At 40.6% G+C, this 17,769-nt stretch overlaps 1 protein-coding gene across 9 annotated transcripts in view; it reads right to left on the bottom strand.

Annotated features, from left to right (window-relative positions):
- The window catches only part of CDC42BPA (CDC42 binding protein kinase alpha), a 189,284-nt gene extending 173,085 nt beyond the window's left edge, over positions 1 to 16,199 (bottom strand). For all 9 annotated transcript variants that reach the window (XM_054820852.1, XM_054820855.1, XM_054820850.1 and 6 more), the window contains exons 1-2: positions 15,756 to 16,199; positions 14,731 to 14,955 (exon numbers count right to left, since the gene is read on the bottom strand). In XM_054820852.1, coding sequence (XP_054676827.1) covers positions 14,731 to 14,926 — 196 coding nt within the window. In that variant the 5' untranslated portion in view covers positions 14,927 to 14,955; positions 15,756 to 16,199. The remainder of the gene's footprint in view (positions 1 to 14,730; positions 14,956 to 15,755) is intronic.
- Between the last annotated feature and the right edge of the window lie 1,570 nt (positions 16,200 to 17,769).

Below are 17,769 nucleotides of genomic sequence, written 5' to 3' on the forward strand. Positions count from 1 at the left end.
TACAAAGAATAAAAACATTCAGTAGGAGATGGGCTAACTGCATTATTTACAAGCAGGAAAACCACAAATGAGCTATTGAAGCTCTCCAAAACAAATACTGATGTAGGATCTGCTTTTGTACTAGCTTGCACTTCATTCAGATGTTACTGTTCCATACCAAAAGAAGATTTTTAAAACCCACTACTGTTCTGACTGCCTTTGATTTTACACAGCTGTGAATGACTATCCATTACTTCAGATGGCATGTGGTCAGGCTGAAGTCTTAATACTTCATTGGGTTTTTGTTTGGTTTTTTTCCCCCAAGAAAGCTCACTTTAAACAATCAAAGAATTAATTAAAAGTTACTTTTCTCTATCCATCTGCTAATGAAGCCAAGACTGGACTAAAATCCCACATTCCACTCTCCGTGCACTAGCAAGAAAACAAATTCATTTTAGTAAGCCTATAACCTCAGAGCTTCATTTCATTCATGACCTTCCACACCACACTGTAAAAGAAAGAACAGCAGGCAAGTTTCTAAAGTCCTACGATACCAAATCGAGAATGAGAACCCTAAATCACTCATTTTACAAATATTAAATGTGCAATAGTAGAACAGAGGAATAGCTATTCCTTCCCCATGTTCAGAACGTGTACGCAAGGGCTGACTATGGCAGTAGGCCATGGAAGGCAAATTCCAACCTTTGCCGTACATTCACTGAAGAACTTGGAGAAACTCAATGCCTGCTCCGATTCCTCTGTTCCAGGTATATAACAACTACATACCCTGGGACACTTCAAGAATTTTTGCCATTTGAATCTGGCAGAGCAAAAAGACAAATTACAGCGATTTGTACAAAATGTTTCCCCACAAATAAAACACAAAGTAAATGCAAATTATAATGAGACAGTGAAATCACTCCGAAATATCCTTATTAAACAAACTCCCCCATAAATAAATTATGATAACTTCTGATGCAAAGCATTATGTATTACATAAATTACACTGTGCCTGGGACATAGCTGCTATCTGCAAAGTAATATCTCTGGAATAGTTCTTGAATTTTTATTTTGCAGTACTATTTAAAAAAGAAAAATTCAGCACTTCCCTTCTGGCATGTCATGACTAAGTTGCTCTAAAAACAGACTGACCAACCAACCAACCTCAGGGCACCCTGCAGAACGTGTTCAAAAGTCCTTAAGCGCAAAATATCGAAACAAAAATTAACTAAAAATGTAGAGCATCCATTCTTAATGGAAAGCTGAGTTTCACTTAGTACAGTTGCTTTAAAATAAATTCCTCACAGGGCAGTTCAGCATGCAGTGGGAACAGGCAGGAAGCAGATACTCAGGAGAACCAGGCAGAAAAAAAAGGAGGGGTGGAAGGGTAGGGAGGGGAAATTTCCTGATCCACAGAAGTAACCGTACTGTGAAATTGCCTACCTATACTGTCTTTTTTACCTCAACTGATGACTAAACACAACGTTCTAAGAGGACTTGCCTCAACCTTCAGTTAAGCCTTTTTTGAGCAATATCTATGCACATACAGCTTTCCAGGAGATAATTTCCAGTGTTAGCTGGAGATTATAATCAAGTTTCTGGTTATCTCTCTTGTCATCACATTTGTCCTCCTGAAAGCATACAAAGTTTTACAGGGAAAATTTTCTAGCGTAGCAATGTTACGTACAAATTCCCTTTCTCCTCTCTGAACTAAATTCTGCAGTCTAACAGTTACTTGCTCCAACACCACCACCACCAGTCTTCCCCAAAGTCCACTCAAGCTAAGCAAACCCTACACGCAGCAGGAGTCAGTGCAGACCTATTTCATAAATACTGAGTATGAGACAAGATTTAAATGCACACATTACATTTTATATGAGCTATTTAGACACTCTGGGAAAACTTTTCTGCAATACCAGTGGAATGCATGTACTTCGTGGGGCTGCAGGAAAGATTTTTGAATAGGTGAGGTACCAACTGCTGTATGAGTTAAAAGAAGCTTAATTTTTATGGAGGTCCAAGTTCAACATCCATAAACAGTTGCTCAAAACACAATTCTGGCAAGCATCCACTTGACCGCTGCAGAAAAGAGCACTTCCCTTATGAGAAATTAAACAATTGCCGCTGCTCTGAGTTGTACAATGCTAAAGTTACAGGAGAGGGAGGAAAGAGGACATCACAGCAACAAGACCAGAGAAATAAGATTCCAAGCTTTCTCAAGTAACGACACCAAGAAAAAGCATACTCAAACAGTATGCTAAAAATTTAAGCAAATAAATAAAGCACTTAGACACACAGAAGTTACAAACCACCCACACCTTCAAGAATTTCCACAGCAAACATTTCACAAACTTTGAAGAAAAATATTTGGAAGGAATACACATAAACCTGAATCCTAGAAACTGCTTTTCCACTGAATATTTGAAGGGCCTTCAACAAATCACAGCTCTGCCTCCATTTCTTTGCAGAGATATTTAAGATGTTAATAACCACCTATTTTTCTCAAACAGATTTTCAAGGCAATATATGCAAGTTCCCAGTATCATTGTAAATGACTTTCTCACCAGGAATCATACTATTTAAAGAAAAAAAAAGAACATTTAAGACCCTCCCAACTTGAAAAGAAATATACATGTTTTACAGTATACTTTAAAAAAATTAAAGCAAAATAAAGGAAATAATCTCTCTGGATGCCTAGAAAAAGCTACAGTACTTGAACTGCAGTTTTAAATACTTAACTAGTTAATGCCCTCAAGTAAGCGGCTTGGCTTTCTTTAAAAGCTCAGCAGCAAATATGAACTGCTGTAATATCGCACAGGAATCAGTGCTTTAACTTCATGTTTATCTCCATTAAATGAGAGCTGAATTTGGCTTGCAAATGCTTTCTTCTTCCAACCAGACAGACATCACAGTTTTGGCTCATGGCTCTAAGTCAACGCCTACCACTTAAAAGTCTGTAAGTTTATTGTAAAAAAAAAAAAAAAAAAAAAAAATTGAAAAAATGTTTTCCTATATATAATCTATATCTATTTATACACAGAGTCTTCTAAATATGACATCTGAATTTCTATTTAATACTTTTACAAATACTCATCTTGATAGACAGTCCTCCTTCCTAAAGATCCACTAAGTGAATCCTTCCTCATTGAGACATCTTAACTTTCTGAAGCCCTGACACACCACCTATGACTGGGAAATGTACTTTTCACTGGAGAGCCTGTTTTTCTCTAAAAGAGGAAAAAAGCAGCAGGGAAAAATAGCACATAAGTCCTTAAGTGCCAGGATTAGAAGAATATGGTATGAGACAGACACTAAGGCAGAGACAAATAAGAGAATCTGGGCTTATTCACAGAGTCCTAGGCTGAAATTGTGAGGCTCGAAATGTCTGCAAATAGCACGCTTACAGATTTCAAATATTTCTGTCTTATTTGGGTACTCTGAGTGAGAAAGGACATCAGGTATGACACAATGCAGAAGAGCTACATGGCTTTTATAAACACACACACACAAAGGACCCCAAACTCCTGTGATAGGTGTTTATGCTTAACTCAAACGTGCAGTTTGACATGCTTGACCTGGCTTCTCTTGAAGCTAATGCAAATTCTGCCGTAAGCTTTTAGGGGGATGATGGTGGGGGTGTTACTGAAAACAACAATCGGCACACCAAGAAGAAATCCTTGTAGCTTTGCCAAAATTACTTCAGTCACAGTCTTCAATCTCCTGCAAGCTTCCTCTGCCGCTTCCCATAGGAAATGGTTCTGTAGCCCTGACACTGCAACAGTGCTAAGAATGACCTTTGCGCCCAGTCGGTGTAAGAGCATATGACTTCACGTGCCGTGGGAGAGGAATACGGAAAGAACTGGAGGTGTGCCTGAAAGAAATTGAAAATCTAAAGTAAAAGCAAAAGCAAATGGTAGCCTAACATTAGCAAAAATGCCATGAAAATCTATCGAAGTGTTCTTTATTGCTTTAGAATCAGGGGATAACATCAAAACTACTTTATTTTACTAAAGAAAGTACTTGCCTCAAACAAGTGAATTAATTTGATCTAACCAGATCCAACAGTGATTTATTAGAGAAAATGGTTTCTTTAAACTGGGGGGGGGGGGGAAAAAAAAATCAAAGGAAATGCCCAAAAGTTGGAATTCCTCTCTAAAGTGAAAGGCACAAGGCAAGAAACTGCTTCTTTTAGAGACAGAATAACATTTGCTTAACTCCTGTGTTTTAAAATGTAAAATTTAATTTTACTGAACACAAGCAGTCATCACTAAGACTTGTCAATTAACATTCTACTTCTTAATTAAGGTGGGTGGGGAAAAAATAAGTCACAAGATCACATGGAACAAAATTCGACAAGTTTTGAATAATCATATGACAGTTTGATGTCATTGAAAGCTTTTAGTGCCACAAATTCAGCATGTCTTAGAACTGAATGTATTGAGGCTTTAGAAACAGTCAACATGCAGCAACATATCATGTAGATTTTGGGGTGTTTAAGAAGCTTTTGTAATTATAACTACAACCACATACATGGTTAAATACATTTATTGACAACATAAACTACATGACCAAGATAAAGAAAAAAAACCCTTGAGAATGGATTGTTCCCTTATGAAGAAAGCTTAATGGTGAAATTAAAGCAAATTTTTTAAGTACTAATATCAAGCATTTCTTGGAAAAAATTCCCTTCTACTGGTAGTGCCAAAGATCACAAGGTGAATGTAACACTGTCAGTAAATAATACTAATTCCATTAAATAACCTTAGTTTTGGAGAAAAGGAATGTAAAAATTCAAGAAGTGTGTAGCTAGACAGCATATCAGCAACTCCTTGCCCCTGCGGTATCCTTCCCCCCTCCCCACAGATAAAGCAGTGTGCTACTACCGATAAGATCAGATGACATCTCTGCTAAATCACCCAGGAAGAGACTTTTCAGGTGTTCACATGAACTCAGGCAGCGTATACTCAATGGCGTATTTGTGCAGATATTCACTGAAGGAGCTAAGAAACTATGTCACTAGAAACAACTGGGTCCCAGATCATCTTCTCTCAAGTCAAAGTGTTACTAGAGGATCAAGTTAACCAAGAAATACCAAGTTAACAAAATAATACACACCAGCTGTGGTAATATGCATAGTATACCATTTTCTCTTAGTAACCTTAACTCTAAATAGAGTTTGCTTTTTGAGAGTCTGGATTACCATCAGCAGAGACATTAAGTCACTCCTTACTTTCAGAAAAACAGCTAACACACAAGAGTATAAAGAAAACAAAAAAGCCAGCCTACTAAGTACATGGATCTAGAAAAAAAACAACTTGCCCAAATTTATTTTAAGAGTTAAATTATGGCTTTTGCAAAGATACTGAAGTTTAGAAATACATCTTTAATTAGCCAAAGATAGTTACTAGCTATGAAGGTAAAAATAGTCAATATTGGGGGTGGAGGGACACAGAAAAAAATAAAGCGTCTTAGGAGAGAAACAGCACAGCTAAACGATAATGATTTTCTCTGCAAATTTCTATTTGCGTAGGAAGCAGCTTCTATAATTTCCCTCTAACATATCAGATCACAGCAAAAACAAGTCTCTTTTGTGTCACTCCCTACCAAAATTATAAAAGGATCCTTTTAAATTATCAGAAAATAGAACGATGTTAAGTGTTTTCTAAAAGTTGAGGGAAATAGAACAAAACTATTCCAAGTCTGTTAATATAAGAATCCTTGTCTTTCAGTTACAAAATGTACAAGGAAAAATGTTTAAAGACACTGAGTGATACTATGCCAAATACCACAAAACACACAAATACACCAACGCCTTCTTTTTCCAAGGAATTGCCATCGTCAAAATCAGACAGCTATTTTGAAGACCCCTAGTCATGATTAGACATTTTCTCATTGCAAGAAGAAAAGTTTTGGTAACTGTTGTGGAAACAAAAAGGCTCACTGAATTTCTACACCAAATATCTGTTAGAAGAAGGTGGTAATGTCAAAATTTGGTTCAAAATTGTAGCTTCGTTGTATGTTAGGGGGAATGTGAGAGGCAGCCTCTAAACGGAGCACAGGAGCCGCAGGAGGTGAAGCCTGGGCTGTCACAGTCCTAGCCCCCTCCTTTTGCACAAACACCAGTACAATCTCTTCACACAACCGGATCCGACAGATTTCAACATGTTTTTTCAGTGTTAGTTTTTGACTGGGTTATGTCCCTTTGCCCACATAAGCACCAGCAAAAAAAGACTGGTGGATTTAGCCAGCCCTAAGACACCATCAAGTCAGCTCCCACCCAAGATAAAACCAGCAAGTTACAATTAAAATACCAACTTCTATTTCCTCCTCCTCTTGTTACTATGTGTCCCGCAAAACATTCGAACAACACAGTGCTTTATTTACAAAAGGCAGGTGGTAAAGGTGAAAAGGCTTTAATGAGCAAGAGCAGGAAGTACCTTGGGACTACGGTGTCCCCACAGCACAAATGACATTTTCTTAAACCACTTTGCATTCCTGTAACAAAAGTCATTGCCACCCTTCCCATCACTTCTTTATTTTAGTTTTAGCTCTTACAATAATAAAGCTGTACTCCCACTGAAGTCACTTCGTATTTAGACCGCAGGACTAAAACAGATCACAGATGCTTACTCATGGCCAGAACAAAGAGCCAAGGCCCCAGTTCTGCAAGAGCTTACAAGTACAAATGATTCACGATAGTAAATCAATTGATATGTACTGGGTCTAACAAGAAATAAACAGGGTGCTTACAGAAAACGCTATGTGTGTGCACCTGTGGGTAAAACCTGTGCTTATTTCTCACACAGGTGACTTCTTTTTGTTACCACTCTCTATGGACAATCTCTCTATTTTGAACCTGACCAACAAAATCATGAAAGAGTGGAAATGACTCAGGAGAAACACAAGAAAAACAAAAGTTAGAATCCAGAAACCAAGATTTGGGCCATGGGAAGATGAGACTGACACATGGATATCCACATCATGTTCGAAAGAGAAATTAAGATCTTGCTCCGATGAAAAACAACAGAATGGGAGTGGGGAAGAAGAGCAGGAGAAAGGTAAATACATTAAAGCTTTGCTTTGGAATAACATTACCCATGAAAAAACACACAGAAAGGAAAGGAGGAAGAACTCAGAAATGGAGACCTGCGGGCCCTTCACCACAGGTGAGGACACCTCACAAGCAGGACAGTCACACAAGCCTAAAATAAAGTAGGATTTTAAGATGAAAAGGATGAAACGAGGGCAACAGTGAGAGGGAACACTTTAAAAATAAATAAATAAATAAAACAAAACCCTTTACACAGAAAACCTGCTCATCTCCACTCTGAGAACAAAGTACTTCCAAGCTGCCGAGCTAAGACAACAGTCGTCCTCCTCTAAGCCCAGACTGCTGAGACTGAAAAGAAACCAAACAAAAGAGCAACAAAGTGTAGCTGGTCTAATCCCACAACGTTTGAAGGAAATGTAATTACTGTTATTAACATCTACAAATGCTTCTTCCCCTCCCCTTTGGCATGCCACTCTAAACTCACCTAGTCTTTCTACAAAAAGAATTACCATATATTTTGTTCAGCACTTTGGTAGAAATATATTTAAAAGGTTGGGCTTTTTCCTCAAAAAGGCCTACAAAATACTGCAGTTCATAACATCTACGAGCTCCAGATCAAAAACTTTTCAAAAAGATGCGGAGAGAAGGTGCACTTAGAAGTTTATCCCTAAGACTAAAAGAAACCTACAATATTGTGTAACAAAACCAATTTAAATTAAACTGGAAGTCTGGATAGGGATAAGGAAGAATTATGAAACACAAAGTATCAGGAGCCTGGATACACCACATGTGGATTTTATCCATGGTGACCACTAGTAAACCTAATTAGGGTGTATTATTAGAAATAAAGCAAACTGACCCATCTGAATAGAAGATTTTAGCAGTTATTATTAAGCCTAATGTCATGTTTAAACTATTTGAAATAAAAATCTTGTAGTTAACAAAAGATTGCACATGACTGACCTAATTCACTTGCGTTTTTTAAAGATTTTAGTCCACATTAGTGGCATTCCCCAAGCTTAATGAGGATTTCAGAAAAATAATGTTTTGAGGTAAGTTAAACCAGAGTTGAACAAAATATTCTAGTTATTCAGCCAGAAAAAGAAAATAAAATTAAACAAGCACAAATGCTTACGGCAGGAAGGCCTGCTTTGCCAAAAGATAAAAGTTAGGAGTCTAGAAGCTGGCCTTTTCTTTTAATTTTGTCTCAGCTATCCACTGTACCTTTTTCAGTCAGACTTTACAGCTCAGCAACAGGATCTAATTGCTTTTGGAAGTTTTCTATGCAAATGAAGAATGAAGATGGTAAGTTTTTTACAGTATAAAAGTAATTAGGGATGCTATGAATGGGTTAATATTTTGCCAAAATGCATCCAGGATAATTTATAGTGTCCACTTTCAGAAAATAATATGGGAAAAATAATTTCCAGGATAGTAGCCTGCATCCACTTTGTATCTGGAAATTCTGTATTTGCAATTTATTCACAATAAAATTTCAAAACAACATTGGCACCTGACTATCCAGCCACAGGTATGACTCAGAAGTGAAGTTACTTTTATTTGCTGCTGCTATTCAGAATTCAAGCACTGATCTGTGGGCATAAGATAGAGCTTCAAAAAGAAAGGTAGTTTCTCTTGATCTTTGTGGGGAAAATATATATATATATAAAAAAAAAGTATTAAACTATACTGGGCCAAATAAGCTTATGGTTCTTATAGTACAATATCCTTCCTTCAGCCAACTGTGAACTAATAATACACTACAGGTTATACAAGAGTATGTCAGTAAAGTTCAGGAGAGAAAGGCCAAAAGATAAGGAAGGTGTTTAATCAGGTAAACACAAGCACAGCGTCATATGCTACACAGAGGTTAAGAATTCAAACACACCTTCAGCAGTACACTTTACAGTTATGATCGTCCCACAGAAAAACTATTGGATTAACCCTTTAACATGAAATGTCTTAGAAACAGGGAATTTCTTGTGTTGTCATGAGGATGATAATGCCCACTGAGCAGACTAACTCATATAATTGTATTTCTCCATTTGTCCCCATTAGACCAAAGCATGCTAGGAATTTCCGTACAGAATAAAGGCATTCCTAAAATTCCTGAAAATGAAATATTAGTTAGCTTTCTATCTAAGCAAGCCATACTCCTCTGAAATAAAAAGGACATCACTGATAGAAATCAGTCAACCTAAATACATAAATCCCAAAGCCTTTCAGGCAGCTTCTGAATACCTCCAAACTTCCCCAGCCCAAAGGAATAAAAACAACCAAAAAGAACATCCTTAAAAAAACCCCAACAAGTTAATATTAAGTAAAAGTAAGTTTAAAAAACTTGGTATACTGTAAATGTGTTAAGAAACAAATGTGTTACAATGGGTTAATGCCTCACTCTACTGGAAACTGTCTTTAACCCTAATGCAAACCAAGTAGAATTAACTGGACGGCCTCACAGCTCATTTGATCACATCATAACTGTTGATTAACTTCCAGTAATTAGTTTCCTCTGTTCAAGACACAAATCAAAATGGAAATAAATGTGAGAGAGGTCCCAACTCAAAAAGTACAGAGGTTAAACACAGAGCTACCTAACAGTAAGGTCTGCACAGGCAACCATTCTACATACTTTCCTGCAATTTCTTTCTCTTTTCAATTAATTTGGTATAAAACTGCACCTCTAAAAAGCTGTTTACACAGTATTCTGAAACATGGAGATTTGAAGGTCGTTTCTATTTGCCAGTATTGAAGAACCTCCTTCTCTCACCCTAATCAATAAAAAGCATTTAATTGTTAGCTGCAACTGTTTAACAGAAACAATAATTTATGTAAATAAGCAGTAAAGTGTCATTAAAGACAGAAATTTATGCATCAAGAATGCCACAATGACTTCAATATAGATGGATCCCCATACCTCCGTATACCTCTGCTGCAGGCAGTAAAACAACTCACATTTAAAATTAGATATATGCTTAAGCACATTATGTGGCCTTGTCAAGCAGGATGCTCATTCTTTCCCAAAAATAATTTAATAACTGTTTTCGCTTATGTCAATCAGATGAAGAGATTTTCCCAGTTGTATGACTATAATAAGAAAAAAACCAATTATAATTCCTAAAATGTATTTTTTAAATGTATTTCTAATGGGTTAAATAGTACTAAGCACTGAAGTCTACTTTAATAAAAAAAGTACTCAGCTTTAAGTGTTCTAAAGTCTTTTGCTGCTGTCTCTGCTAAGAGTAGGACCTAAATGAAGTACTTTTTCTAACAGCCTGTTTTAAAAACAAAATATAAGCAACTCATAGCTGCAAATGCCTGTGATTTCCTTCATGACCTACAAGCAGACAGGTAACACAGATGAGGTACAGGAGACCACAGCAAGATTCTGTTTTCTTTTGTTACTGATATTTTAAAACAAGCCTAACTTCAAAACAGGCATACCATTTTTTCTTAAGAAAAAACATGAGAGGGAGAGAGAGACTACCACAAGGAAAACTCAGACAACCTCTCCACAACTTTGTCTTGAAAAATGGTTTTATGATGATAGAATCATTTTTAATGGCCAGAAAAGATGCTGCACATCTGAATGACAGAAGTATGAGACCAATGATGACAGTCTAGTCTATGACCACATCAGCACTGCATGTACACCACATTTCAGTTCTACTAGAGATGAAATGAGGACAATTTAACCCATCTTCCAAAGCCTCCTTTGGTAGAAAAAAAACCCCAAACAAACAACCAAACAAAAAAACCCCCCAACAACAAAAACCCCACAGTAACATAAAACCCACTAAAGGACAGTTTACTTCCTGCAAGAGAACAGATTCAACCAAGTCACTGCTATTGGCAGTGCCCTCCATCTTCCCTCCCTCATATCTCCACACATTTTGAAGTTTATTCTAGTTTTCTTCCAATGCATCCTAAATAACATTGTTCTAGTTTCTTTTTAAAACCAATTCAAATTGCTGTTATTGTAAAGGAAGTTTTCCCAGAACAAAAACATCTCTAAAAGCTTCTTTCTATCACTGTATTTTTCTTTCAAGGCTTATGAGCCTTCATTACCTCCCTCACAGTCTTGAGTCATTGTGGCAACTCATACACATGTAGAAAAGAAAAAACAGAATGCTTGGAATTCTCAATAGCTTTTTCTGGTAAGCTCCAGTTGCTATAATTAGACAATCCTGCTTCTATATCACAAATACAACCATCACTAGAGATAAAAATGAAAACTAGCATCAAATACATAGAACAAGCCAAATCTAAATGTTTCCTTCCCGTCATCTCAAAACATGCCCTGATTTAACCCTCAGAACTCAAATACACCAGTTGTTTCCGTGGTTGTCTTTGCATATAAACTACATATATAAAATAAACAACAAAATCAAATCATCTTATTCACACATCACAAAACTAATAATGTATTAAAATAGGCAAAGGAATTACAATTTCACTTTAAGCAAAAAGGATTTTAGAAGTAATGCAGCTTCTAAATCACAAAATAATTAACCTGACACATCAAATCAGTCTAATGTCATTTCAAGCACCTCAGAAAGACTGAAAACCTACAAAAATGTAAAACTCGACTTCGCATTGCAGAGACCTTACTTTCTCCACTTGCTGAGGTAAACTTGCAACATCAAATGAAAACAAAAGATGAGCAACCAGTTCAGATGCTCAAATGTTTCATCCTGCTCCATTTTTTAATATATTACAGATATCTAGATAACAAGTTCATAAAACAGTCCTAAAAGATCCAAGGACTTGAACACGAAGCTGCTTAGTGCCCTAAATACAGCAGCAGTCACATGGCTGTCACTAAGTCTACATTAGCTTTTCCATGCTAGAATACCTCCTAGCATATTCAGTCTTACACGAAATACAGCATGTAACATCTCAGACCTAGCACGGCTTAAATAAAAATATATATCCACCCCCCACAAAAATCCCACCCCAAAATCCCAACAAAACCAAACGGTAGCAAACCAAACTGCACCACTGCAAAGCAAGACAAATTTTTTTGCTGTTGTGCTCAACACAAGTCTGTGATCACCAAACAGCTATTTATTAGCCTTTTCTTAAAAATAACTACCTATATAAATAAATCTTTTTTGCTTCTAGAAAGATTAATTTAAAACAGCAGTTTAAGGTTAAGGTGATGAACAGTTCTCAGGAGTAAATCTGTATTTTGCAATTTCTAAATGCACAAATATACCAGTTCAAACCATTCCAAGACCAGTTCCAAAAATTTCAGATTGCCCTCTTCATAATGATGAAGCGAATTTGTGGATGCTTGCAATAAACCTACAAAACATCCTTCCAAGACAGCAGCCAACTGACACTCTCCAGTAGATATACCACGCACCAAGTTTTATTTCACCGATGGGAAAAATAAATTAACACACGCTATTTTATACAGTGCATTCAAAACTAAGAACACTTCACATACAGCAGCTTTCAGAACTGCCTGGTGTAAAATTGGTGGTATTTTCCCTACTGTTCAAATAGCGAAGGTGAAGAAAAACCGAGCTGAAAGCACTTCAACATCGAGTCACTGAGGGAGGCAGGGGCAGAGCCCACAACTTCTGGCTTACCAGCCTTCCGCTTCTGCCACTACGCGGCACATCTCAGACTTTAAAACCACATATAACCTCTCTCTAATCAACCACTTGCATTGTTTCCCCTTTTGGGGAGAGAGATATGCGAGGTCACGATTACATCAAAGAACAGGGTACCCTTAGTAACTTCACTGTGCCAGAGCTCTGGAGGGTATGCTACCGCTGCAGGAACCTGATTTTGCCAACCCCCCAACCTCAACAGAAATGCCAGAGACCACCAGCTTCACTAGGAGGGCTGGCTTTCAGAAGAGACAACTCAAAGGAGTGTTTGCAGGATAAAGACATCATTCAGAGAGATGCTTCCAACGACAGGTACTAGAAACCGTTGCTTTTGCATTTCACCTCACAAACCCTCTTGAAAAAATTCTCAGGGTAGAAGTCCAGGCAGCAAAGCTGGGAGCAGAGGACTTGGGCAACTCAGCCTTGAAAATGGAGGAACCGGTGTCATCTGAAGCTCAAGAGTCTTGCTAAGGCACAGCTGGAGCACGAGAGTGGAAAAGTAGCAGGAAAAACAGGCCAGCAAGAAACCTTATTCCAGCCTTTCCAAACCAGTCTATTATTTCCATCAGCAGCCTGTAAAGTTTATTACAGAAATCTTCGGGTTCTGTCAGAGCCTTATAATGATGAATTTATCCATCAAACAACTACCACTGAACGCACCAGCGCCCAATGCGATGGGTCCCAAATGCACTGTTACTCTGATCATATTGATATGGTTCGCTTTTTTTTTTTTAGTATTAATTTACAGGGTATCAGCTGGCTAGATCCGCTCTAGACTACACTAAGCTCCTACATACAATATACCCTTGGAGCCACCATATTTTCCTAGTCTTCCACAGCTTCTGTATGCCACAGTGACGGTTTTAAAGGGAAGATTCTTCAGAAGTACTTTTAATTACTATTTCCTCCTTAGCCAGAACGCATTAATTATAGCCTGTTTCTCCAGATAATAAGAAAACAAAGACCAGTGCAATATGAACAGTACAAGAAACTTAATTACTGAGTCAGATGTCCCTTAGATGTCAGGATGACTACAGTGAGGAGCAGGAAAATAAAACACACACATATCAGCCTCAAGTTGTTAGATCAGTTATCAAAACAGTGACTTCATTATGAAGAGCTCAACCAGCTAATTAATCAAACGCCTGTTACACGTGCCAAAAATACACTTTTTTTTTTAATAAAGGAGGCCTGCTGATGTATTTATTACAAAGCAAATACGGTAAATGGTTCTGCATGTAGATGCAGAAGTGCAGCATGACTTTGAAGTTTGAAGGTCAGATACAGTAACCGTTCTTATCAAGGTTCTTATGTCAAACTGCATCTTCTGTTTTGCATCTATGTTTTGGAGGAGGAAGAAAACGAATTAAGAAGAAAAAAAAACACCAACAGAGACAACCAGATCTGTGACAACTTAAGAAGAACTGGAATGCTATCATCCACATGTTTTCATTTAAAAAAATCTGCAAATACCCTATTCTCCAAAACGTAAAAAGAAAATCAAAATAGTGCTGGGGGGACACATGATTTCATTCTGCTTTTCAACTTTGTTTTCCTCATCAGGAAAATCAATCCAAGTCAGGAATGATTTTATGTTAAAGAAGAGAATGACATTTTCTCCATTTTCACAGACATTTCAAACCCAGATCACTTAAGAGAGCTGAAGGATTTTCTTGTTGATCAACACCTTTTATTTTAAAGCAGTATAGATTTGACTGCAGAAGCAAATCAGAGAATTTATCCCTCACCCTTCTATATTCCCAGCAACTTTCGGATACAAAACTCAACAGCTGGGCCTGAAGGCAAACAAATATGCCTCATGTACCAGAGTCTGATCCATGTCAAAAAAGAAAAGGAAGAAAAGGAATAATGTTTTACATGCATACCTCAAAGACAAATAACCAATATGGATTTCTTTTTAGCACCACCACCAGATTTAAATACAGTAAAACTGATAACGCTTCCCAGTAAAACACTGAGTTATAAACAATCCCCTCTTACACATAAATAACAGAGCCATTATACAAAGCAGACAGGAACACAGACGGATGTACACAAAATAAACACATTCAAACTTACCCCACTCTAGATACTCAAGGATGTTCTTCTCTCTTCTCAGAGGGGAATTATTACATTCATCATAAAGGCAGATGAGTATATCCAGCAAGGTTTCCACACTGAAGCATTGCCCATTAGTCTGAGTTGGCCCATCCAAAATAAACTGCTCCAACTGCTTCAAACGCACTTCTCCAGACATGGTTGTTTCAGTTTGCATTGAGGTTTCTTTTTTAATGATTATTATTACTTTGCCAAAAATAAAAACCAACAAAAAATAAAACAACAAAAAAAAATCTTTTGAGGGTTTTGCTCTTTAAAAAGAAGTCAACAGTATTTTTAACAAGTGTCAAATCGTAGAGGTGCTTAATTTCCAGCCCACCTCGGTGTTCCCAGCCTGAAACTAAACCCCTGCGAGTTTCAGACACACGCATAGAGCGTGTATCTGTGGATGCATCATTTTTAAGAGAGAAAAATAGTTACCCTACAGAAATATCTTTTAATACGCTTAATAAGAAGGAAAAAAAATACATGGCCACTTCTGACGCTTTAATGGTAATAATTGCACTCAAATTCAACCGAGACCGACTGACACCGATTTCACTGTGCGTGCACAGGCATACGCACTTATATATTTAAAAAGGTCTTCTCCTTCATTCAAAATGCAGATCATGCAACACGATCCTGAGAGGAGCCCCACCGCATCATTAAAGTGTAACAGCCCCCTTCGGCTCGCACTAGCGTTTCACTTCCCAGAACGGACGGGAAGGGAAAAAAAAAGAATATATATATGTATTTATATATTTATATACACGAAAGGAAGAAGAAAACGGCACACACCGGCGGCGAGGGAGGAAGGCAGCGAAGGGAGGGAGGGGGCCGCGCAGCCCCGCCGCCCCCGCCGCCTCCCCCCGGCCCCGGCGGGCAGCGCCTCCGCGGCCACCGCGCCCGCCGTGGGGGTGGGGCGCAGGTCCCCCCGGCCGCCCCTCGTCAGGGCGCAGCCACGTCCTGCCCCGGGCAGCCTTTCCCTTCCTCCTCCTCCTCCTTACCGAGTCTCCTTTTAAGGCTTTTCAGTGATTCAAAAAAACTAAAGTCTTCATCGTCGCCCCTTTCTCCTCCGCTGCGCCAAGGGGCGGCGGGCGGGACGCGCGCCCCTACACACCGGCACCGCCGCGGGGCGGCTGGGAAGCGCTCCGAGCCCTGTCAAATCCTTCCCATGGCTGCTGCTGCTGCGGCGGCGCCCTCCTGCTCCTCCTTCTCCGGGTGCGCGTCCTGGGGTGGAGGGTAAAGCGCCGGCGTCCTCGCTCCGGCCGCACGCTGCGGGCCGGGAGGTCCCGGCGGCGGCGGCTTCACTCCCGGCGGTGAGATGCTCTCCCGGCTTCGCCCCCCCGGGCAAAGGGCATCCTCCCGCGGTGCGTGTGTGGGGTGTGTGTGCGTGCGCGGGGCGGCGGGGAGGGGTAACGGCGGCGCCCTCCCTCCCTCCCCTCCGCTTCCGCGCCCTCCTCTCCCCCGCCGCTCCCTCCTTCCCTCCCTCCCGCGGTCACACGCAACAGCAGCAGCCGCCGCCGCCGCCGAGCTCGCAGCAGCCCAACATGGCGGCCGCGGCGGGGGGGAGCCTCCGCCGAGCACCGCCGCAGCGCGGGGAGCCAAACCCGGGGCCGCCGCTACTGATGGGATTGAGGGGAGGAGGGGGGTGCTGCAGCAGGGAATGCAGGGATACGGGCGGACCGAGGCGGAGGGGAGGGCGGGAGAGGAGAGGAGAGGCCGCTGCCGCGCAACGCCCCGCGGGCTGTGGCCGCCCGGGCTAGGCTACCCCGACCCGGCCGGGGGTCCGTCCGGAGCCTTTTCCCCTCGTCGAGCGGAGCCACCGCCTTTTCCCCTCGTCGAGCGGAGCCACCGCCGTTTCCCCGCCGCGGGCCGCCCCCGGCCCGGTTCCCCTCAGCCGCCCTGCCGGCTTGTCTCCCCGGCAATTACGCCTTTCATTAAAAAACACAGCCTCATTAAGGCTGACGGGCAGGGCAAGCAGTGCCCTGCCTGGTCTGTCTTTTCCACAGTTGGCTCTGCCGAACCTTTGAGCACCGACCTCCGGGTGCGAGCACCGACCTCGTCTGCCTCAATTAAAAACGTGACAGAAAACGTGGCGGTTCATGGCGGTTCCGTCCCCACTTGCAAAGCGCCTTCCCTCCCCGAGGAGCCGGCCGTGCTGCCCCAGCACACACGGGGGAACAGGCTTGTTCGGCGCCGAGATCGGGCTGCCTCCGGGGTGGAAAATGGCAGCCGCCTGTCAGCACATGGTGGCGGTTCTCCTCTCGAAAGGTGTAAAGGATGCAGTGTTGCACTCAGGCTAATGTCATCTCTAAGCCAACCTGTGACTCCAGCTCGTCCTTCCTCCGAAGTCGGGTGAAGCGTGAGGAAGGCAGTGCAGCCCCCGAGGGTTGCCAGCCGTAGGTGAAGTTCAGCATGCTCTGAAAGCCTGCCGAGTCCTCTGTCTGCTGGAGCTCCAGGGAGGAAAATGGCTCAGGCATCCGCTCCCTCGCTTTGATAACAGAAGACCCTCAGCTGGGTTTTGCCATAACAAGCATCTATATAATATGTTTGATTTTTTCTAAACTGGCCTTTTTACCAGCTGATACAAAACATCAACAGTCTTATACACCCATGAAGATGGAATGCACAATATGATTAAATGAAAATCTCACATGTTTGCTCAGAGTCATTCAACGGTATGTAAACTCACTGGTGCAAAGCTAGAGGACAGTGACCCCCGCCCTGCGCGAGCAAAAAGGCAGAACAGATGGGCTGTGAGGCAGGGAAGAGTCTGCTTGCTGTGGTGAGCATGGGAAAGGGGATCCACCAGCTCTGGCCTTTCGAAGGAAGAAATTCTCCTGCCAACTCTTGGTGAATGAAGAAATGTGCAGAGACTCTAATTCTAAAAGCTTTTTACGCAGAAACTCTCCAAGAAACGTCGTTACTAAAAATTTAAGTGAGCTTGTGATGGTAGAAGATAGGATTAAACTATGGGAAGGGTTCCCTTCCCATACTGGGGTACGCCCTTGGTATGAC

The sequence above is a fragment of the Grus americana genome, chromosome 3, assembly GCF_028858705.1.
Source record: "Grus americana isolate bGruAme1 chromosome 3, bGruAme1.mat, whole genome shotgun sequence".
NCBI classification, from domain to species: domain Eukaryota; kingdom Metazoa; phylum Chordata; class Aves; order Gruiformes; family Gruidae; genus Grus; species Grus americana.